This window comes from Miscanthus floridulus, unplaced genomic scaffold (genome assembly GCF_019320115.1).
Source record: "Miscanthus floridulus cultivar M001 unplaced genomic scaffold, ASM1932011v1 fs_568_1_2, whole genome shotgun sequence".
In the NCBI taxonomy this organism is placed as follows: domain Eukaryota; kingdom Viridiplantae; phylum Streptophyta; class Magnoliopsida; order Poales; family Poaceae; genus Miscanthus; species Miscanthus floridulus.
The window spans coordinates 15774-39641 of NW_027096944.1; the positions used below are offsets into that span (position 1 = coordinate 15774).

Consider the following 23868-nt stretch of genomic DNA (forward strand, 5'->3'; position numbering starts at 1 on the left):
ACCCCATCACGTTTTGTATGTCCTTTCACAGTGATATCCAATCTAATGTGTAACTCTATTTTTTTCTAAGACTAACCAATCTTCATATTTCAAATAGAATTCTTAGTCTATAGATATATATTGTCATTAAAACCCAAAATTATGGGTCTAGTTGCTTTCACTATTAGTGAAGCTTGAGAACAATGAGAACTTACACTCCTGACTTTTAAACTGGGAATGACGCCCACGCCGACAAACTATCGAAACATGGTTAGCAGATCTCACATGAAAGCAACAAGTGTAAGTAAAGAGCTAAGGCCAGAGAGTGAGAGCAAACTATTGAAACACATAGTACATGTTGGAGCTCCATCAAGGTACGCTCTCAATCACCAAGTGTCTCTCAGTCATGTTGATGGATTGGCCTCATAAGGCTTCCACTAACCAAAGGTTAGTTATGTGAGTCACGAAGTCTCACCACCACCACCCGGCTCTTGTCGTCACCTTGAGGTTGCGTAAATTGCGGAGCTTCTCCACATTAGGTAGGGGGTCTTATCATCCCCCACACATGACGCTGCTCCATACCAAGAACGAAGGGTCCACCTGGAAGGCCACCACTCCTTTGTTGGAAGGTAACTAAGATCTTAAGTACTCCAGATCACTAAGATACAAGGGCTTGATAGCCCATTCTCTCAAAGTACTCAAGCTTTAAGGCATAAACCTCACAAGGATGAATTATAGTGTCCATCCTAGTCTTGGATTTGATCTTGAATGTTTTGAGAGGGCGGATGAAGTGCAGAAGCACTTGCACCAACTTATCTTAGCCTTAAGGGCACACTAGCACACTCAAGCGAGGGAACCACATATATATATAGCCCCACTCCTCTCAAAGAGCCATTGAAAAAATTCTGCCATTTTTATTCGTTTCCTCATAGTATTGCTCCATTGAATTATGCTATGCTCTTAGCACCTAATCTGTTCACGGTACATACTCTGTTCTTGGATATAAATGACATGTAGCATTTGTACCCTGCGGGTCACCTAATTTGTGTTTGCTCCAAATTAAAACTGCATTAATATTGAATATCTATCTCGACGTACTCATGCATAACAATGTAACGCTAGCTTTAGGCACAAAACTACACAATGTCCTACTAGCGAATTTTCCAATGTCATCAATAGAGAGCAACCCACTTGTGTTTCAGGACTTCCAACAAAAGTTATCACTGGCTACTATGCAGTCGCATCAGTGAACGATATAATGGAACATAAAGTTGAATTGAGCGATTGAAGAATAGAATTTAAAATTTCAGCCATCTCCTTCTACACATTTCAGGATATGGAATTGCTACTTGACATCGAATTCCGTCTCTGCTAGCTGAGCCTGCCGAGGGGCATCACGCACTACAGCTCATATCCATGCTCTCTCATTCTTGGTTGGGCAACATGGAAGACTATTTCATTCTTGGGCTGACAATAGAGGAGCCTTGCCATCATTCCATTTGTTTAATCTTTTCTGTGCTTCTTCAACCTGCATTCGAGGAGAGATTCGGAATGAATTCATCTCAATACATGTAGAAATGGCTAAGAGGCAAGCACTGAAAAACTGGATGAATTATCGTTTCTTACAAAATTGTGCTTCCTATTTGTATTGGCTTTCATTAACATAGTTACCTCTCTATGAAGATTGTTATCGGTGATTTTGAAAACTTCAATTGACAGTATACACAAAACCAAATTGGAGTAAGTTATTGCAATCTGTACCTCTTTGGTCCAGTTGGTCCTGTATGTAACCCACACCAGGATCAAGGTCTGCATGAAGGTGCCCCCAATCATACCACTCCAAATACCCTGCAATCATATATATATCAAACAAACGCCTGATATATTAAACGTCAAGACGAAGTGACGAAGAACCATGCGCGCAGTCTGTATTGTACGTACCGCTGCTCCGAGGTCAAAATAGAATCCTAGGAGGCACCCAAGGGGGATGCCGACGATGTAGTAGCAACCGACATTGACGTATGCGACGAACGCTTGCCATCCACACCCCACAGCGACCCCTGCATTATATTCAGAAGATTTATTTGCTTATTGTTTGTATCAGTGTGTCATATATACCGTAGAATGGAGGTTTCAGTTAAATAAATAAATGTGCCATCCATCTAGGAGCAATGCAGTGTGCTGTGCTGTATACCGTGTATGTACAGAGTAGTGACTGACCAGAGAGGACGGGCTGGATGCCGTTGAGGATGAGGGTTACCGCCAGCAGCGGAGTGAGCTGGGAGACCGCCCGCGACACGTCCTCGCCCTCGGTGAAGATGTAGCTGATGTAGTCCCGGCACAGCAGGATGACGATGGAGATTAGGACCGACACGACGAAGGAGAGCAGTGTCACTACCACCACAGAGAAGGACGCGGCCTTTGGGTTGCCGGCACCAAGCTCGTTGCTCACTCGTACACTGAAGAAGAAACAGATAGAAATTCAGTTCAGTTGCCGGCACAAAGTTCAGTTCAGTTCAGTTTTAACTTTTGGAAATGGAAAAATGCAAGGTTTTTTCTTTTCCTTGCATCAGAAATTCAGAACAGGAAAGGGTCTGTTATATATATAATATTTTTTATTTATATTTTTATCTGGCTGCTGCATTGAAGCCAACTGATATCATGAACACCCACCCTGTAAGTGTCATGCTGCAACGCCCGCCGCGCGCGCAGAGAATTAAAAAAAAAAAAAACAATGCAAGTCAGTTCTTGTCTGTCAACAATTAATAACATAGTTCTATATATGCAACTGCAATAATGCAGGTAAGGTGTAATTACTTACCAGACAGAGAGCGAGGATAAGGCAAGCTCAGGATCCTTGAGGAGCCCGGCGATAAGCACGAGTATCTGGAAGTACCAGGTCTCAAGGCAAAGCATAACAGCCGAGGCAAGCGAGAGCTTCAAGAAGCTGGGGAGCCCCGAGAAGGCCTCCCACGAGAACCCGGTCCACGTGAGTCGACACCGCTCGCTGGTGACGATGTAGACGAACTGCGCGGCGACGATGACCCACCAGCTGAGGCTGAGGATCAGCGACGCCCCCAGCAGGCCCAGCCCCCACTGGTAGACGGCGAGGTAGCTGAGGACGACGTGCACGACGAGTGTCGCCGCGGAGATGTAGGCGCTGGGCGCCATGATGCTCTGCGCCTGCATGAACTTCTGGATCGGGAAGTTGGCCGCGTACGCGAAGATCTGCGGGATGAGGCCGTACACGAAGATGGCCGCGGCGGAGGCGATGGCCGGGGACTCGCCGAGCAGGACGAGGAGGGGCCGGGAGAAGGCGTAGATGACGGCGAGAGGGACGCCGGTGGCCATGAGGAGGATCGTGGAGCGTTGCAGGTAGATGCCCAGCATCTCGTACTTGTGCGCGCCGTAGGCTTGCCCGCACAGCGTCTCCACCGCGCTCCCCATGCCCAGCTGCATTTGCATTGTGCATGCACCGAGCACCAACGGGCGGCGTCGTCAGTTCTGATCAGTTGTTTGTTTTGTTGATTCGTTCACTCAATTCAACTCAGTTATAGTCCAGCACAGTTATCTAGCTTAGCTGCCATGTTGTTGTCAAAAAGAAGAAGAAGAAATTGGACTAGTATAGAAGTGTGGTTGTGGAATGGCAACATTTCCCAGCTTCACAACATGTGGCTGTGGCTGTGTTTAATTCCCAAAAAGTTTCTCAAAAAATGCTACAGTAGTCATCACATTGAATCTTGCAATACGTGCATGGAGCATTAAATGTAGACAAAAAAAACTAATTACACAGTTTTGTTGGAAATCGCGAGACGAACGTTTTGAGCCTAATTAGTTCATGATTGAACACTAATTGCTAAATAAAAACGAAAGTACTGCAGTAACCAAATTTTCAAATTTCGCGAACTAAACACAGTATTACCCATTCGAATCTACTTATCTATCTATCAAAACAACATGTGGCTGTGTCTGGAATATATATATATATATATATATATATATATATATATATATATATATATATATATATATATATATATATATATAGAACTACTATCCTATAGCTGGCTACAGAATAACTTATTCTGTAGCCACTTTGAGTTACGATAATTACTATGTTATTTTACGAGATTATAGTAACTCCTTACTAAGTGGTTTAATATAACGTTATGGTAAATATCCCCATGTGTTATAGTAACCCAACTATCGTAAATATGTATTTATATTATGGTAAATTAGTATATAAAATTATAGTAAATGGAGGTGGCTACAGAATAACTTATTTTGTAGCCGGCTATTGAATAGCCTCTCCATATATATATATATATATATATATATATATAGTAGTACGTGTGTGGTCCCATGGCCACGCCGTGCCTGAATGGTTAGCCTCAGCTGGATGAGATGAGATTTTCAAGTCAGCATCGGTACTTTGTTTGCTTGTCAAAGGGAAAACAAAGCTAATCACATTTTTCATGCATGTAACTTGTGGAGGGGCGCCCCGCCATGTAAACGATGCCAACTTTCATTTGTCAATGTTTTCCAGCTCAGCTAATATATATGCCTACTTATTACTTGGCGCTCGAATGGTCTATGAGCCACGCAATCGATCGGAGGCAAATTGATTCGTGGTAGTACGACTTCTGAAGATTCGCATATGCATGCAAAGGGAAAAAAAACGGTCCGACAGGTAGACACTAGTACGAATCACGGATAAATAAAATAAAAGCCACAATCATCGCCCGTTTGCTAAGCCTTATTTTCCGGTCAACCAACAGTATTTTTTTATCACAGCAAATCAGCATAGGTCTGTTCGCTTGATGAATTTTGGAGGAATTTGAATAGTTTAAAGAAATGTTGGAGAAATTTGCGAGAGAAAAATACTGTTTCGAATAAAAAAAAGAAGCGAATTAAGAGCACGAAACGGGTCCTAGTCAACAAAATCGGCGGCGGGGTCGGGCGGGCGTACATACCATGAGGCCGTAGGCGAAGACCTGGATGCCGGTGTTGCCGAGCGAGGCGGCGGCGAGCTCGAGCGTGCCGAGGTGGCCCGAGAAGATCTGCGTGGACATGGACATGAGGTAGTTGATCATGTAGACCAGCACGGCGGGGGCCGCGAGGCGCACGAGCAGCCGCATCTCCACCACCGACGCCGCCACCATCCGCCGGCCCCACGGCAGGGAGGTGTCGCCGAGGATGCTCTCCAGCTGCCCGCTCACCGCCTCGCCGTGCCCGCTGCCGGGCGACGGCGGCGCCCCCGACGCGCTCAGCCCGAGCAGCGGGCTCTCCAGCTTGCTCTCGCCCATCGTAGTATCGATCTGCTGCTGTCTGTCAGCGGTCGTGCGTGGTGCTGGCTCGATCGGCTTTGTGACGCCTGCGCGTGCGTGTGTTTGTGGGCGGCTCCCTGTCTATATAAAGCGACGGACGGACGGAACCGTTCCGTTGCGTGGGGAGTCTGTCTGGTGTGCGCAGCGCACGGCGGCACCGCAGCTGGCTGCTGCTCAGCCATACATCCAACCAAACACTGTCAAATCGACGGACGAGGGGCGTGCATGGGGAGTCTTGTCTGCTGATGTACGTGCGCACCCAGCCGGCACCGCAGCTGGCTGCTGCATGCTGAGCCTGAGCGTCCGATCCGTCAATCTGAGCTACCACCTCTCTCGAGATCAGAGCGTCGGTCACAGGAGTACATGTGGAATCGGTACAGTAATAGGAGTAGTTGGGGTGATCGGTCGAGCTACCGCTGTGTGCAGTGCACTATATGCTCCTATTTTTTTTTTTTCAAAAGTCTCCTTCCTATTAGTCTGGGACCACGGGTTTGGCTTCTCGTACGTGCTATGCATTTGGTGCTCATTGGCTACTCCTTATCTGCATTTATTGCTCATTGGCTGCTTATTGGTTGTGACTCCTTGGCTACTCCTCGTCTTAAATGCAAAGGGTTATTTTGATCCATACCATTACAATTTTTGAAGTTTTGAGATCTGCCATTATAATTCACCTATTTTAAAACTTGCCATTATAATTCGTTGTCTACATCATCTATGCCATTTTCTACGTCTCTTGGGTGCCTAGGCCCACTGTCAGACTATTTTACACACACGCATCTTCCGTATGGACCAAAACACCCCTGCTGCTTCTCTCTTCCTCCCCCCTCACTAACATGTGGGCCCAACAAGTCAGGTCCTCCTTCAACCTCCAGCCATCCTCCACCACGCAGCGGGTGCAATACGGGGCGGTGGCGGTAGCCTTGAGCTGGAGCAGCGCGTCGCCCGCGGCGGAGAAGACGAAGACATGGCCATGGGAGTCCCCAACGACGAAGTACTTGGTGAGCCTGTCGGTGTCCTCGTATGGCAGTGAAGCCACAGTCGCGGCGTACGCGCCCTCCCCGAGCTGCGTGGCCGCCGTGAAGTGGAAATGCTCGGACCATACGGGACGGCGCTTGGTGACCGCCACGCCCTACGGGGAGCGCCGGTCCCCGACAGCCACCGCCGTGGGGGCAGCCGACGGCGGGGGATCCCCGGGTCCGTGGATCTGGCCCGAGCACAGACTCGAGCAAGTGGACGGACCTCGCGAGCAACTCTGCCAGCTCCTCCATCCTCGCGGGCTGCGCTGCGTGCCGCTCCAGCAGTGCGCCTTGGCTCGCCGTGGGCACCTATAAAAGGCACCGGCGAGCTCGTCGTGGGCGCCATCGAGGAAGCCAAGCTCCAGCGGGAGACGGGGATGTCGACGAAGCCGGATCCGCACTAGGCTCTACCTGCCGAGGTCCCTAGCACCTCCGCTGCCGAAGCATCCTCTGCCCCACGCGACCGGCGGAGCTCGACGTCACCGCCGCTACCCACCAGTCAAGCCCTCCCTCTCCTTCTCTCCCTTCCTTCTTTCTTCTCCACTCTTTTTGCTTCCCTCTCCATTGACCTACGCCGCCAAGCTCTGCTGCTCTCCCCTGCTCTCTTCCTCCCTCTCTCCCTCCCCGCCATGCCCCTCTACTCTACTCCGCCGCCGCCGCCCAGTCCGCCAAGCACCGCCGCCGCAGCTTGAGCCCTCGCCACACCCTTTCTTCGTGTTGCCCTCTCTCCCTCTCCGCTTCACCCCCACTAGACCGATGCTGGCGCGCAGCTGCTCCGCTCGCTCTCTCTTTCTGCTCCGCTCCCACTCCCTCTCTTCCTCCTTTCTCTCCCTCTCTGTCCTATCGCTTTTCTCCGTTCTCTGGTTGACCGCGCGATGGGGATAGGAACGACCGAGGCTGTGGCATCCATGTCAGTGAGTAAACAAAGGGGTGTAGGTGAGGCTAATATGGTCCATACGAAAATACTGTATGTCCCATACATCTGACAGTGGGCCTCAGCGTCCAGGAGACGTACAAAATGGCACGAATCATGGAGACGAAGAATTATAATGGCAAGTTTCAGAATAGGTGAATTGTAATGGCAGATCTCAAGACTTTGAAAATTATAATGGTATAGATCAAAATAACCCAAATGCAAATCGGCGTTGTTTACTGCTCTTTGGTCATTACGCCGAAGTTTTGATTTGACTGCATCTGCAAAGGACCTAGGCTTGGAGGAAGGTTCATTCTTCTTGATCACAGACCAAGATGTTGCTTCTTCTTTGTTGAAGTCTACTAACTCCAAATCCAAGCGAGGCCCTCCATTGCCTCAAAGATGGAAAAAGATCTTATAGCATTCACACAGGTAGAGCTTCTGAGATTGTAGATATGAAAACCCACCAACTTTGAAGAAACCGAGAAGCAAAAAACACGATCGCAAAGTTGAACAACATTGAACGCCGAAGCAGAACCCCTAATGGTAGCTTGGAGGATCAAGCCAACCGTCCAAGGAGAAAGGCAAAACTTGCATCTGCCAAAAAAAGCAACCAAGAAATAAGGAGAACAAGAAGGATCAGAAGGCGAAACTTGAAGACCAAACTTCTGCAGAATTGCAGCTTGAACACCATAGCCCGCCTTGAAGCTGAGACCAAGGAGATCCATGGTTCTGCTAGGAGAGCTCTCAAAGGCCGCAAGGGCTACGAGGCGGAGCCCTACAGGCAGGAGAGAGGAGCTTTGACACCGAAAGCTTCATCCCAGCAAAGGACCTTGCAGTGGGGAGGAAGGCTGAAGGTAGGGTTGCCGTTGGTGGCGGCCAGGACCGGGGTGGCCACCGGCGGGAGCTCAGCGAGAGAGGATGTGACAGAACCGCCCGAAATAGCACACTTACGGAGGCGCTCGTCTTCCACCAGACACTAAGCACCTCGAAAGCCAGCTACATTGGGCGGTATCCATCGGGCACACCCCAAGGGAGAACCCGAAAGATCCATATTTTTTCCAAGAATCCAATAATGGGAACGAGTTACAATACAAGTCAATTTCATACATCAGAGTTTCTTAAAAAGTACATTATTACAATACCAAATACCAGAGTACAGAATGATAAACAACGGAATTTAAAAATATACATCTAGCGATAGGGACGAGGATCCGTCTGAGCCCACCAGAAGAATCCTCCACACAAGGTACTTCTCATGCATCACCTGCAACAGAGGTAAATAAACTCTTAGTACACAATGTAATCGCAAGACTTATCCGATTAGTGGGAATAATTTTCTGACTCCAAGGAATATGATAGGCTTTATAGTTTGCTGGTTTTCTTTAGCAGAAAGCAACACTAATAGTGAGTCCTTATTCATGTCTTATTATTAGCCGTATTAAGTTATCACCTAGCCAGTCTATATAAGCACGTGTTCTACTTTCAAGCAAGAGTTGAGCAATCAGTTCCACTTCTTCTCCTATCAACTTTTAGTTCTTACTACGGTGCTAAACCGCAGACAAGCCGTACCGGATTTTCTAACGATTCGCGAATCAATATGCCCAGCTGGGTGCCCGGAAAACACACGCCCCGCTTGTACCCCAGGCACAAGCAGGACTAACCCATCACTCTCCTATCCCGGGTGTCCAAGTCCCATCCAAACTTGAACTCCAAGCCCCCACTTCCTGAGTCCCGAACTCAGTGTGGTGCAAGGACCTCCACCATCTCCGCCTCTAACCAGTCGGTCCGGAAAGAGCTGGATCCACAACAAGAGAGCAATAAGTCTTCCCTACGTCCATACCCAAATATGCGCTTGAGACAATAAATCTGTGACTTGCCTAGAGGCATATGCAACGACGAGTCCTTAATCGACACGGACAGGAAAAAAGTGTAACCAAGTCATATCCCTACCTGGTCACCATTTTCCTTCCCACCATTTTATCATGAGTGATTATATTTTATTACCTATTTGCGAGTAGTTATAAATATATATATTTATGCACTAGTAGGACTCATGGGTAGATATATTTATGCATGTAGTTTTCATAAAATGCATGTAACTTAAATGCACATCATATATATATATATATATATATATATATATATATTCAGTGATTATTAAAATAGGGGTTATGCACCGGGGTTTGCCTTGGATAGGCGACGGGTCAGTAAGGTCAGCACCAACAGGCTCCTGGGCTCCCTCCTGCACGAGGACCTCCTCCTCGTACTGCTCGATCACCTCGTCGTACTCCGACTCGCCGACGGGCATGAAGTCTACCAGTTTGTGATCTACATGCATGAAATGACGATGCAATGCTTAGGAATATAACAACAGCAACTCTTAAAATAACAGTACATCAATTTACCTACTAAGCTAGTGCTATCGACCATGGTGCTAAGCTATCTGATAATAAGTTTGAAATATGACATTCATTATTATTATAGCAACTATAGATATTCTTACTCCTAATGTTGATTTACGATATATACGATAAAGCAAGGGTAATAACTTACTTTATTTAGCAACTCGTTCTAAGGCTATAAAATTTACAGCAAGTATATAATATCCTAGTGAACCTACTGTAAAATTTTCAAAGATAAAACTATTACCGATTTGCCACAAGAATTCCTACAACATTAAGCTAACTAATATTAAGTTTTTCTATTTTGACTTCACGAACCTAGCATCACAACAACTAACTGTGAACTAACTACACTAACAAATAGAGGGCATTTTTGTGAATCTAACAAACTTGGTTTTATTATTTTTGGACAACTATACAATTTACTACAATTTATCAAAGTTCAGCTAAAAACCTTTATTGAATAAACACTTCATATCTTACTCAAAATCGGAAAAACCATTCTATTGCGCGGCCCACTCGGTTCGGCTCGGCCCACCCCGGTTTTCCCGCCCGCGCGCAGCACGGCCCGCTCGGCGTCGCGCGATGCGGCCCAGCGATGCGCGCGAGCGGCGTGGCTGGCCCAGCACAGTGAGGGCGCGGACGCGGCTTGGCCCAGGCGACTGTGGGCGTGGCGCAAGCACAGTAGCGGGCAGGCAGGCATGAGCGCGGCAGCGGCGGGAGCGCAGACCACAGCGCGAGCTAGCGCAAGCCGCGACGCGAGTCGAGCCAGGCGGAAACGCAGGCCGCGTATTTCTAATGTATTCCCAGAATTATTTCCCTACACGAAAATGGCCACAAAACATGTGTGACGCAGGGATGACGCAGAGCTGACATTAACAAGCTAAGATAAACAGTGCGCACCACCGACTGCTCTGCTTTCGCGCGGCTGCTCGATTCTCGCCGGCCACGGAGAAGATGCTCCGGCGACCTGCTACACCGTCGACGGACACACTGCATGATTGTGATAACCAAGTCACTATTGCTCAAGGCACAACCTAATTGAAACAGAGAAACATCCCACAACGCTCAGGCTGTGCCTACACAGGCAGCCATGGCGGACCGCTGCGAGGAACGCCTCGCCACACCTTGCAGAAAGCCGAACGAGAGCCGGGACGACTTCACTCACACGCTAACAATTTGGGCTCGTAGTGGACACGGTTAATTGGAAAACGGTGAAGTGGTTGAGGCCAATTATAATGGTGCCCAGCAGCGACAGCATTCCAAATTGGCGTCCTTCCCTTGTACCACCGTCACAGTGACCGGTATGGCACAACGTCGTCCTTCCACGAGACCACCACACGTGCACAATACACAGAAAAGGGCAGCGCTTCGATTCGGTTGCTTGGCGTGGCTCAACCGGCCGACGACAGCGGAGACAAGGGAGCTTTGGCACGGCTTAGTTTGGCACACTCGGGCCGTCAACGCAAATTACCAGCGCACACAAACGACAGGGACAGCGAGGTGTGCTTCAGGCGGCTGTCCGCACGGCCAAACCCGCAAGCCGACAAAGCACGGTACTGCGTCACAGCGGACAACGTCGGACAAGGGAAGCAATAGCACAACGTGACGCCGAAGTGACGGCGGAGCAGGCGGCCACGGTGAGTCAACGAGACCAGTGCCACGCGGTGACGATGGACGACGTGTAGCGCGACCGGAGTACCGCACGACGCGACGGCGAGGCAGAGCCGCCAGAGTCCGGACACAGTGCACTTGCGTGCGTGTGTGGTGAGTGCCGGCAGATACGACCCATTTTTAAACTTACGCGGAATGACGTAGCTCCGAACGGTTTCGCGTCGAATTTCAATTCTGACCTACTGGATGTACTAGCTAGCTATCATCGTCCTCGACCGCACCATCATCGACTACGAAGCACGCACTACAAACTTTATTAAAGCTCGGATAAACGTTCTACAACATTTTTATCCGATAAAAATTTGCTTAGCATACTAACGATGTAAAGCGACATAAAATGTAACATTTGTTTCGTGTTTCCGACGAACGTTTCAAGTTATGTACATTACTATATTACACCCATCCACAAACAAGTATGATGTTCATGCAGTGTTTTAGCAAAATCAGTACAATGTAACACCAAGAGTGTTATAGAGTAGCTCTTGATCGTGTTGTTGTCATGAAGATTTGACTATGTCATGAGAAAGGGCACGGTAAAAACTACTCTCTCTCTCTCTCCATTTCAAATTTAAGTTGTTTTAGATTTTTCCCTGAGTCAAACTTGTCTAACTTTTAGAAAGTTTTATTATGGAAAAATAATATATACAATATTGCATAAAAATGTATTATCAAAAATAATATATACAATATTGAATAAAAATGTATTATCAAATATATTTCATATATAGTGTATCTAATAATGTATCTAATTTGATGTGTAGATGTTTGAGGTATTTTTTTATTAAAAAAACTTGGTGTACGGTATGTCACGGAGCTAAAAGGACTCGGTACAAATTTGAAACGGACAGCGTGCTCTGTGGCCTGTGGTGGTAGGTAGCGTGAATCGAAATGAAACAGCGCCGTTTCAGTTGAGATGGCCGAAACAAAAGGACGCTCATCGTCATCAGTGACGCAAAGGCTTGAAGCAGGACGCCGTTTTATTTTATTTTATTTTATTTTATTTGTCCCACGTGCCGCTCGCAGCTAGCAAGAGGCGCAGACGTATCACATGAGAATGGTACGGATATTTTCTGACCGTATTCGAGACCGAATCCGTTTAGAGATGTTTAGATCTGTCCGTATTTGAGTCCGGATATTCAACATCCGATACCGTACCCGTATCCGAATACTCAAATAGCATATTTATAATGTCGATATCTAATCGTATCATATCCGGCATGGTTGACACTATCCGTATTCGAATTCGAATCCGGGCGGAAATATGAAAACAAATGTAATATCAGTGATATCCGTCCGTATCCGATCCGTTTTCATCCCTAATCACAGCCGCTGCGAGCTTCGGCTGTTGTTGCTGGTTCGTAAAGAAGTACTGCTGGCTGGTTTGTATGAAAGACCTGTTCGCTGGTTGGTTTCTGGGCTGGTTTGGGCTGGCTGGTGCTGGTTTGTTGTGAGAGAAAAATACTGTTGGCTGGCTGGTTTAGGCTGGCTGAAACCAACAAGCGAACAGGACCAAAAATACTGTTCTAACTGAAAAACACTGTTTATGTAAACAGTGTCCACGTGAGAGGGCTGGCCAGCCCACCCAGCCAGCCAACACCAGCCGAACAGTCTGATTATTGATCGCTACTCCGATCGTATTAACTATCTTTTTCCATCTTTGAGGCAGTGGAGGGCCTCGCTTGGATTTGGAGTTAGCAGACTTCAACAAAGAAGAAGCAACATCTTGGTCTGGGATCAAGAAGAATGAACCTTCCTCCAAGCCTAGGTCCTTTGCAGATGCAGTCAAATCAGGACTTCTATCAGGTGCGAACTCAATCCCCCTCAGAGTTTCGGCTTTTCATCGTATAGAATTTCCCTAAGCGCCCTAGCTCAAGGCAAAGAGTTCATGTTCATCGTCAAGCTCAGACAGTTCATCCGACGGCCCAATCAGGGTCGTCCGGTCAAAGAAGAGAGTCTCAAGTCCACAATGCAACTAGCCCAAATTTGAATTTGAGTTTAAGCCAACCAGCTTAGATCCTGTTTGGTTCTAAATAAGTCACCTACTTATAAGTTAAAAAGTGAAATAAGTGACTGATTTTATTAAACACCACCAACTTATAAGTCATCTTTGCTTATAAGAAATAAGTTGGTTCACTCATGCTTAAAACTTATAAGCCACCATTTTCCGCGTGGGGCCCACACCTTTCACTTAACGCTTATAAGTCATCTACAACCAAACAGCCATGACTTATAAGTCACTGGTTTTCAGTCACCTCACTTAATAAGGGTCTGTTTGGTTCTAAATAAGTCACCTACTTATAAGTTAAAAAGTTAAATAAGTGACTTATTTTGCCAAACACCACCAACTTATAAGTCACCCCTACTTATAAGTTTTAAGTTGGTTCACCCCTGCTTAAAACTTATAAGTCACCCTTTTCCACGTAGGGCCCACACCTTTAATGAGCTTATAAGTCATCTACAACTAAACATGCATGACTTATAAGTCACTGATTTACAGTCTGACTTATGGAAACCAAACAGACCCTATGCCACCTGACTTATGAAACCAAACAGGACCTGACACAATATCTTTGGAGGGGAAGCGTTTTCAGGATTTGCTCACGCTGCCTGTCTGCCATGACGGTCGTTTTTCTTTGCCAAGTGTCCCCGGGGCACTCGTCAAAGCCTTTGCCGAGTGCCTGATAAAAGACACTCGGCAAAGAGGACTTTGCCGATCAAATTTTTGCCGTGTGTTCTTTGCCGAGTGACGCACTCGACAAAGGCTTTGCTGAGTGTAATTTGGCCTTTGCCGAGTGCCTCAGGCACTCGGCAAAGAACCTGAATCCAGTTGTGCTAGCTCCCAGGTTCTCCCTCCCAGGCTCAGTCTCTCGTCCTCACACCTCTCCGCCAGCCACCACCCGTCCTCACGCCCCTTCTATTGCTGCTGTAGAACCGCCCTAGCTCCCAGGTTCTCCCTCCCAGGCTCGTCCCCCCTCCTAGGTTGGATTTGGAAAAATTACTGCCAAAATAAGCACAAAGTGTTTTTCTGGCTCCTTTTAAAGGACAGACTTAGCACCACCAGCGACTGGTGTTCCAACTCCTCCTCCGCGTCGCTCCCATGCGAGTGGCTCGGGCGGCTCCCCCCCCCAAGCCCTAGCAGTCCCTCCCCTTCCCTCCTCCAGCCGCGCCGCCGTCGGAGCTGGCCGCCGGCATGGCCGCCCGGCCGGCAGGGATGGTGGCGGCAGGGCCTTTCTCCTTTCTCTCGGCGGCGCGTGCGGCAGCAGGCCGACGGCCCTCCCCTCGCGTGAGCTGCATGGAGCTCAGCGGGGAGGGGCGTCGCGGCTATGGCGGCGCCGGCTAGTGCCCGAGCTGGCGCAGGGGACATCGGCGGGCTCTCCTTCTCCTCCGCGCGTTCCCCTCCTCCTCTACTGATGGCGACGACGGCGACCGCTAGGCCCGCCAGTCCGGGCCACGTGAGGTTAGATCCGGTGCCCGGGAGGCCGGATCTGGATTCCAGGTGGCCAGTTCGGCTTCGGGGCCGGCGGCGGGCGGTGCCTAAGGTCGTGGTCAAGACGGAGGCGGCGGCGGCATGGGGCGCCGGGTTTGGGGCCTGGTGTCCGGATTCGGCGGTCCCAGGGCAGGGGGCGGCGCCTGAGATGGTGGGGCACACACCCTGTTGCGGTTGGCGGCGAGGTCGGCTGCGACATCGGCGGGTGCCTGGGCCGACGAAGATGGTCAGTGGCGGCCTCGTCATGCGTCAATGGGACGCGAGCGGCGGAGCCGGGTCCGGCTATGCGTGGCCCGGACGGAGGGGGTGACGGCCGACGCAGCTGTGCGGCTGCTGCGTGCAGCCGGCGCGTCGATGCCCCTTTGAAGGGGCTTCCGTGGGGCGGTGGGACAACGACGATGGCGGTGTTGGCTGGCAGGGGGTCCGGCTTCGCGACCCGACGTTCGTGCTAGAGGGTTCTTGGGCGAAAGCCTTGGCGACGGCGACGCCATTGGGCGCCGCTTCCCTGTTTGGGGCGTCGTGCTCCCCTCTAGCATGTCATCCAAGGGTGAAAACCCGGTCCACTTTGGACGTGCGACGGTGGCGCCATCGGCGTCGCTCCCTTCCTGAAGGCGTCGCATCTGGATTATCGCCGCGGCCTCAATGCGAGGCATGGGTTTGCGACTGGAAGTCAGAGCTGCTCTTCGTGGGTTGAGCTTGGCAACGATGACCGGTGGCGGTCGTTCCTTTGGACCCGTCGGGAGGTGACCAGTGGGTGGCCTGCCATGGGAAGTCCAAGCTGCTGGCAGCTTTGCTTCCATGCTCGGCAACGATGATCCATGGCAGTGTGTCGTGTTTGTGCTCAATCGCGTCGCGTGGGGTGGTTAGCCCCTCGGGTGCCATTTTGGCTACTCGGTTGGCTAACCTTCTTGTACATTATTACTTTCTTTCGTCTTAATTGAGCGGCAGAGCTCCTGCCTTTTGTTTCAAAAAAAGACTTAGCACCAGAAACCTACTAAGAAGGAAACATATGGAATTGGAAGACTATAGTTGTGTCCTCTGCACTACCTCTGTGGAAGAATCTTTGGTCCATCTCTTCCTCCATTGTTCATTTGCTGTCAAGTGTTGGGAATGGATTTATATTCAAACTTCCAACCAACTAGATGCTTACCAGAACTTAGAAATGATCAAGGAACAACTATAGGTACCCTTCTTCATGGAGATTATCATTCTAATGTGCTGGGCTATCTGGAAGTCAAGAAACAACCTCATTTTCGACCAAGTTCAGCCCTCTTTGCAATAAGTGAAAAGGATCTTCATAACAGAGTTTGCACTGCTTCTTTGGTGTCCAAAAAGGAGTCATCTTCCCCTCATGAATCAGTGGTTAAACAATCTGGTTTAGTCTATTAAGTGTGGCTCATTTTCTTTCTCTCCTTTTTTTATTTCTTGAGCAGCCTTTCTCTGCTGCTGTTGTAGCTGTGGCTGCTTCTGTTGTTAATGCCCCTGCTGCCCTTTATTTTTGTACTCTTATTCAGTTCTGTTACTAATAAAATCTGCAGTAGGGGCATGCCCCTCCTGTTTCCTTCAAAAAAAATCTTCATGACTAAGGGCTACTGGTTGAAGTTCACTAGGCTCCTCCAACATCATGTTAGACTCTTGAGTTAGGTTTTCCATTGGCTCACGTCACTTGCCTTTCAACTCCAATGTCATGACTTGTTTTTGTACATGGTTTTCTAGACCATTGTCTACCACCATGTCAAAACAACTCGATTAGCACCTTTCACAACATCTTTGTATTGCCTCCAATGTGTCTCCGTTGACAAGTTCAACACATAACGTGTTCTATCCTTCCTAGAATCAAACATCCTTTCATCGTAAACTCACTATAAAACTTATCCCTTGCATGGCATACAAGCTCACTAAGACTATCTTTGACTCTTCTTATGACCTTCCATATTTTTATTATTCTCTAACACGCTAAACTCTCCATCTACATTAATTCTAAGACTCAACATATCATAACTTAACTTCAACACCTATAAATAAATGAGGCCCATTACACTAGCGTACACCAATCTAAACATACAAGGAACATTCAACTAATGGTACATAATAGACGGTAGAACCTAAGTAATGGTACCACCATATATAACTCTCCAACTACATTCAACTAATGTTACCGCCATATATAACTAAGCCTCCGATCCAACTAATCCTACCACCATTGATTCATATTTCCATATCATTGCCAAACCTTAGGTGAGGGAGTTCATTTTCTTAACTACCAAACTTAACGGGGCATCCGCAATGGTATAAGCTAGTTACTAGCTCTAAGCCAACTTTCTCAATAGTGCTAACTTTTAGCATATAGCCCATAATATGAATAGCCTCACATGACACTCTCATATGATCTTGGAATGTGAGTATGAGCCTAGTTCTTAATCAAGGGTTAGCTTTTATCTCTCTTCTATTAAAATATGAAAAAATGCTTAGAGCTAGCTTATGAGTCACCCATTGCGGGTGACCTAAGATCACTACTCCACTTGCGGACGGTTGGGACCCTGGTCCTGATGGAGTACGATCTACACTGTCACCACCAGTGGCGTAGGCCCCATCTACGTGGCATGGATATAAATATAAAATGATGTTGGGCCGCCAGGAACAAGAAGCCAGACCAGAGGGAACAACCGAGCGGCCGGTGTCGTTGAGGCAAAGCTTCTTCACCAAGGAATTGTGGCCATCCGGTGTGCAAAACTTGACTTGGACCATTTCATCCCTAGGGTAAATTGGTTCAGGGAAATATCTAGGGGTAATCTTGAAATATGTAATAGCCCTATAAATAAGGATAGAGGCTGCCCAAGACAGCCATCTTTCCCATCTAAGTCATTATAGGCTAGCCATGTTTTAACTGCTTAGGAAAATTAGCTGTAGAGACGGGTGACTGCCTTGAGCGTCTGATCTCTGATCTGAAAGAGGAAGGATAAAGGGAGGAGGATAGGCCATGTCTTTGTAACTTGTTATTGCTGAATTTAATCAAGTTGACCCACGGGTATTTTGAATCGATATGATCCTCTCCCCTTTCTTGTTTTGTCTTTGCTTTGTTGGTTTTTTCAGCTTTCTTTGTGAAATCTTCGATCTAAGCACTTAGGCTTGTTTGGGGACATCTGAAGAACGTCTCTAGACACTGATCTTGCAATTGTAGATTCCTCGTGAGGACGAAGATCTGAGTTTTTGAGGAAAATTGAGAAAAGCCCAATCTTGGAGATGTTTTCTTAGATCTGCATTGATTCATGAAGTTTTTGGAGTTGGGCTTTTGGGAATAGTTTCACAACTCCTTAAGAAAGCTCGGTGCAAAACTTGGTTTGAAACCGAGTTGGTTTGAGTAAGAATCACCTTGTCTGAGATTGTCTCGGGTTGCTGTTCATAAAAACCGACCAGGCCAGTTTGGCTACACCCCAGTTGGGTTTCGATTGCGATTTGTTTTTCTCGAATGCGTTCTCCGCTGTGTTGCTTCTTGTACCTTTCTGCTGTCTTATTTGAGTGAGTTGGAGTCATCCGGTCTTCAGCTGGCTTGTATGACTTCGATTTGTGATTTTGGGCTTTCGAGAGCGCTTTGTGGATTGTTGGGACAGAGGCCAGTTTTTCAGTCAAGAAATTTGAATTGGCTCTCACTCACCCTCTCCTCTGATCACTTGTTTGGTCTTTCACTTAATATTTATGTCTCTAACTAGATTTATTATGACAATATATTTTATAATTTACTTAATGATATTTATTTTATACCGTAAACGTTAGCATTTTTTATATATCTTTGATCAAATTTTAAATTGGCTAACTCCAAAAAAGATGAGAATTATATTTTAAACTATATGTCAAATTTTAAATTGTCTGACTCCTCGGAAAAAAAGAAGGATGCAATTATAATACGCTATTGATTAGAAACGACAGCGCCTTGGTTGTGAAACTTATAGAAGGGACGGTGGATGGTTGGAACTCTGGACCCGATGGCGTACACTCTACACTGTCGATCGCCACCATGATGTTGAGCTGCCAGGAACACGAAGCCGGTTCGGAGGGAACAACCGAGCGGCCGGTGCCGTCAGTGATGACGCAAAAAAGAGAGAGACTTGCTCTACCGCCTGTCAAAGTCTGCATTGACGCCGCCTACTCCGACGATCATCAGTTCATCACTGCGCTGCCGCCGCAATCATACGCTGGGTGGGTTGTTTTGAAATTTTCGTTTGTTTGTTCACGTGGCGCAGCCGCGCGCCTACCCGCCGCACGCTTTTTATCTTTTAATTTAACTTTTCTGATGATGAATTCTTGCGCCGCTTGCGGACACGGCCGGCGGCGACGGCGTCTTCAGCCTTTTCTGATGATGAGGGGAGGCTGCTTGCGCACCCGGCGGCACACGGCGTCTTCAAATTGAAGCCGCGCGCGCGCGACGTCCCAATCCAATACTCCACAATCCACATCGGGAGATGGCAATTCTTTGCCTGTTTGCCATTGTTTTCTCCTCCTCTCCTACTATCTTACGCGAGACGACGACGACGACGCATCGATCGGCTTATTATACAATATATCTATATATTATTTGGAGAGCAGCATGATTGAGATTGACTAGCAGATTCCGCTGACGCGCATGCAGGAGACAATTCATTGACAGGGCATCAAATCGACATGTTTTGCACCAATCGCGTCCTTGATTGCCTTATTTCTTTCTGGTACCGTGCATTGTCGAATGCAGTAGTAGTACTCCGCGAATGGAGGCATTGGCTCTTTCTGTAGAGCATATCCTGCGCCTCTTGGCTCTTTTTGTACCACTAGGAGCCTGGTTGACTACCTAGCAGCCTAGCACGGCGGCTAAGACAGCGGCTGGTTACAGTACATCCCTGGGTACGGTGTTTTCAGTGACTCAGAAGTCAGAAAAGCAAACCACCACACAATATCTACTCCCTCTATACTTAAAAAAATGTAACGTCATGCAAGTCAAACTAGTTTAAATTTTATCTTATCTATAATGAATATTAACATTTATGTCTCTAACTAGATTTACTATAAAAATATATTTTATAATTAATTTATGATTCTTAAGTTGTATCATAAATGTTGATATTTTTTATATAACTTTGGTCAGAATTCAAAGCGTTTGCCTTTTTTTTTTAAAAAAAAGTGAGTGCAACTTTTTGACTATTCTCTGAGGATCTACTCCTCGTCACATCACTTCATTTTTCTTATGCAAGTTACATCGTGGATATTTTTGAACAAACAGGAGGGGCTTGCGCCCCTACTGAATTCACATTGTGGATATTTCAAGTCCAATAGGTCAAAATCAGTACAATCTTCTATCTGAAGTGCTAGGTCATACAATCTTCAGTTTCACCAACTTTTTACAAAAGAAGATACAAATATTTATGATATAAAATATGTATAGTTGATTTTATCATGGAATATATTTTCGTAGTATATATATTTATAATTATAATTGTTGACATTATTATTTATAAAACTTAATTATACTTATAATAGTTTGACTTAGACTAGATCTAGATACGTATTTTTTTTAACACAGAGGGGATACTTCTATCTATGAACTATTGTCTTTTGTTGTGGACTTGTGGTAGATAGACTTAATAACGGGCCTGCCATCCTGCTATCTCTGGCCATTAACAGGTACGTAGGCCCATCGCTCATTCTACCTACAACGACTAGGGCCTATCTCTGGATGTACAAGAAATATTATAACAGACCTGTTGGTGTGGCATATGCCATGCATGGTCCTGCATCGCCATATTTTGTATCTTCGATTCAATATATAACTTGAACTACATATAGATTTCGATCGTGTGGCTGCTAATTTTGATGGACATTTATTTCCCTTATTTTGAGAGCCTATATATGCATGCTGCAGATTTGGATGGCCGGCATGTTGTGTCGTTTGCTGGGCACATTAATTTCTTCAGCTCACGGGTGTAGCAACCAAAAAAGAAGCGATTTTTTTAAAAAGTAAAAAAAAATCCACTTGTATGCTCGGAATTCTCTAACTCAAAAGACACGTCAGTTCTGTAACCAAAATCTTCCTTTTCGGCTTTGCAAAATTTGTGAGATACGAACGAGTACATTCATCTAACGTCGGGACGTATACAAATTCTCCACGGCTTGATCGATATCACTGTTACTGTTATGGTAAAAAAAAAATCTAAACACTCCGGAGAAACAGTTGCAGGCAGGGTCCATATCTTGACGGTGACGGTATTGATCGAAGCCGGCCGGAGATTGATGTGGATATCCATCCATCCAGTAAATTAATTGCCATTGCCGCCCCCCGCAAGAAGGGGCTCCTCCGTCGTCTTCTTATCCTCCCATTTGTGTAACCTTTTCTGTGCTTCCTCTACCTGAAACATAATTATCCAAACAGAGACAATGGAAACAAGTAGCAACAACACACAGTTAGCTAGCTGTGCGACAGAGCTTAGCATTCATGATTGAACCTAGAAACAAAAGTAAAAATGAAAATGTATCTTTTATTCTGCAAGTTTTAGGAATTCCTACCTCTTTGTTCCAATCAGTTCTCAAGGTGACCCACAACAAAATAGCCGTCTGCATGCAAGTTCCTCCAATCATACCACCCCAAATACCCTGTCAGGAGAGGCATGAGTACGTCATTAGAGTTCATCATCATTCGTTATACAAAAATTAAAAAAAACATTTAACTATGCATTTGAGCTCATTACCTTTACACCGAGCTTGAAGACGAACCCGAGGAGGGCGCCGAGGGGAACACCAACTATGTAGTAACAGCCAATGTTCACGTAGGCTACGAATTGTTGCCACCCACACCCAACAGCGACACCTTTTATGTGAAATATTTGCTTGTTAGAAATGTTCAAATCACACGGAGAACGAACTACTCCTACTACAAGTCATGATCAGAAATAATCAGTCGAGGTATCATCCATTTATTTCTGATCATGATGTAAGTTTGCTGTGCTCTCCCCATTCAATTAAGAAGGAAAGAGATGGGAAGCACTTGCCCACGCACTAAGCCACCACATGATTTCTAGGAGAATCGATCATTGCACGTCCTAAATATTGACATGACACCCACTAAAGTTGCTCGGAGTGATTACGAGTCTGTATATACTATATAGTGTAAAATGTGAACAGGTCAATTCTTTTTTTTGACGAGGACATATAGGCGTTTTCATTGGTTGCATGAGAGACGTGGTAGTATTTGGTAAGTCATTGATTACCTAATTCAAACTTAAATGTATCTCAAGCTTTATCATCATCAGACAAAAAGTAGTGGCCTGAGATAATAACCATTCTAGTGCAAACATCTAAAGTTCCTCATACTGAATGGATTGCTCAGTCAGTTAGAGGATAAATTATTCCCACTTTCCTAATAATTAATAACTGGTCTATGCGTGCATGTCAATAGGTATGACTAGAAAAGCTTCAAGCTTCTTAATGATGAACACAAACAATTGGTAAAGCAGGTTTTGGATGCTACGTTTACTAATTTGGTACGTAGTAGCATATAGCAGGTTCACATGAGAGATTGAGAGAGAGAGTCTCTGAAATCTATACCTGATAGAACAGGTTGGATGCCGTTGAGAATGAGCGTGATGGCAAGCAGTGGGCAGAGATCCGCCACCGCGTTGGACACCACCTCACCCTCTGTGAACAAGTAGCTGATGTAGTTGCGCAGGCAGAGGATCACGATGCTAAGCATGACAGATATCAGTGTGGAGACCGCAGTCACTACCCACACTGAGAAGCAGGCAGATTTTGGGTGGCCGGCACCGAGCTCATTGCTCACTCTCACGCTGGAAATCAATCATTCAGAAGTCAGTTAGCATACACAGATTAAACCAGTAATAAATTAAGCCTGGCAGCTGTAGTATGTAGTTGAGTTGCGAACCTACCTGGCAGCAGCATTGAACCCTACTGAGATCATGAACACCCACCCAGAAATAGTCATGCTGCAGATCAGATAACACGAACAAGACAACAAGATTAATGTTTCTGATTTGACATGATTTTCTGGTAACGTACTACGCTACTACTCACCATACAGATAGCGCATCCAATGCAAGTTCAGGGTTGGGGAGCAAGCCGGCGATGAGCACCAGGACCTGAAAGTACCAGGTCTCAAGGCAGAGCATAACGGCCGACGCGGCGGAGAGCTTGAGGAAGTCCCACAAGCCCGAGAAGGCTTGGCAGGTGAATCCGGTCCAGGTGTGTCGGCACCTGGGGCTCATGACGATGTACGCGAACTGCGCGGCGACGATGAGCCACCAGCTGAGGCTGAGCACCAGGGAGGCCCCCAGCAGGCCGAGGCCGGCCTTGTAGACGACGACCCAGCTGAGCAGCAGGTGCAGCGCCAGCGTGGCGGTGGAGATGTAGGCGCTCGGGAGCACGATGCTCTGCGCCTGCATGAACTTCTGGATCGGGAAGTTGATGGCGTACGCGAAGATCTGCGGGATCAGGCCGTACACGAAGATGGACGCGGCGCGGGCGATCTCCGGCGACTGCCCCAGGAACACCAGGATCGGCTCCGAGAAGGCGTAGAGCACGGCCAGCGGGACGCCCGTGGCGCACAGGAGCACGGCCGAGCGTTGCAGGTAGATGCCCAGCATGTCGTACTTCTGGGCGCCGTAGGCCTGCCCGCAGAGCGTCTCCACCGCGCTGCCCATGCCCAGCTGCGACAACCAAACTATTATGAACATCTGGTTCTTCATTTTGGTGGAACCGTGATTCGCAACAAAAACAGAAGACTCGGGACGATTTCATGATATTGTGAATAAGGCCCATACATGCGAACGGCTTTACCTGACCAGTAGTCAACAATGATGCAGGCCCATCTATGCATTGCAAAGGCCCGGAAAATCTTTTGTTTTCGTATTTTTTTTTTGAAAGAAACTTTATTTGTAAAAAAACAATTCGTTGATTTAAATTTAAACAAATCTAGGCTCTTGTCGCCGTCTTGCTCCGACTGACAAATAAATTGCCTTACATTGGACGATTTTTGTCCATTTTCTACCTTGGAGTATCTTAAAAATCTCCACTCTTTTATATGAGCTCA

The 23868-nt window shown here is 46.9% G+C and overlaps 2 protein-coding genes across 2 annotated transcripts; both read right to left on the bottom strand.

The window, feature by feature from the left end:
• Positions 1-1155: 1155 nt before the first annotated feature.
• On the bottom strand, positions 1156-5371 carry LOC136532271 (protein DETOXIFICATION 40-like). Its single transcript, XM_066524875.1, has 7 exons — positions 4953-5371; positions 2801-3432; positions 2611-2667; positions 2200-2438; positions 1921-2039; positions 1741-1827; positions 1156-1507 (listed from the first exon to the last, which is right to left on the bottom strand). The coding sequence occupies exons 1-7, from the start codon at positions 5283-5285 to the stop codon at positions 1436-1438; spliced, it is 1539 nt and encodes a 512-aa protein (XP_066380972.1). The 5' UTR covers positions 5286-5371; the 3' UTR covers positions 1156-1435.
• A 15470-nt stretch (positions 5372-20841) lies between these two features.
• Positions 20842-23557, bottom strand: LOC136532272 (protein DETOXIFICATION 40-like). The gene is made up of 6 exons (XM_066524876.1): positions 22854-23557; positions 22709-22765; positions 22371-22609; positions 21515-21633; positions 21333-21419; positions 20842-21175 (listed from the first exon to the last, which is right to left on the bottom strand). The coding sequence occupies exons 1-6, from the start codon at positions 23522-23524 to the stop codon at positions 21086-21088; spliced, it is 1263 nt and encodes a 420-aa protein (XP_066380973.1). The 5' UTR covers positions 23525-23557; the 3' UTR covers positions 20842-21085.
• Positions 23558-23868: the final 311 nt, after the last annotated feature.

Excerpts from the sequence above, each read along its gene's own strand:
- LOC136532271 (XM_066524875.1), bottom strand. The coding sequence starts at position 5,285 with ATGGGCGAGAGCAAGCTGGAGAGCCCGCTGCTCGGGCTGAGCGCGTCG. Across the intron at positions 2,040-2,199 it reads CATCCAGCCCGTCCTCTCTG|GGGTCGCTGTGGGGTGTGGA; the intron begins GTCAGTCACTAC and ends AATATAATGCAG. Across the intron at positions 1,508-1,740 it reads GGACCAACTGGACCAAAGAG|GTTGAAGAAGCACAGAAAAG; the intron begins GTACAGATTGCA and ends CCTCGAATGCAG.
- LOC136532272 (XM_066524876.1), bottom strand. The coding sequence starts at position 23,524 with ATGAAGAACCAGATGTTCATAATAGTTTGGTTGTCGCAGCTGGGCATG. Across the intron at positions 22,610-22,708 it reads GGGTTCAATGCTGCTGCCAG|CGTGAGAGTGAGCAATGAGC; the intron begins GTAGGTTCGCAA and ends ATTGATTTCCAG. Across the intron at positions 21,176-21,332 it reads GAACTGATTGGAACAAAGAG|GTAGAGGAAGCACAGAAAAG; the intron begins GTAGGAATTCCT and ends ATTATGTTTCAG.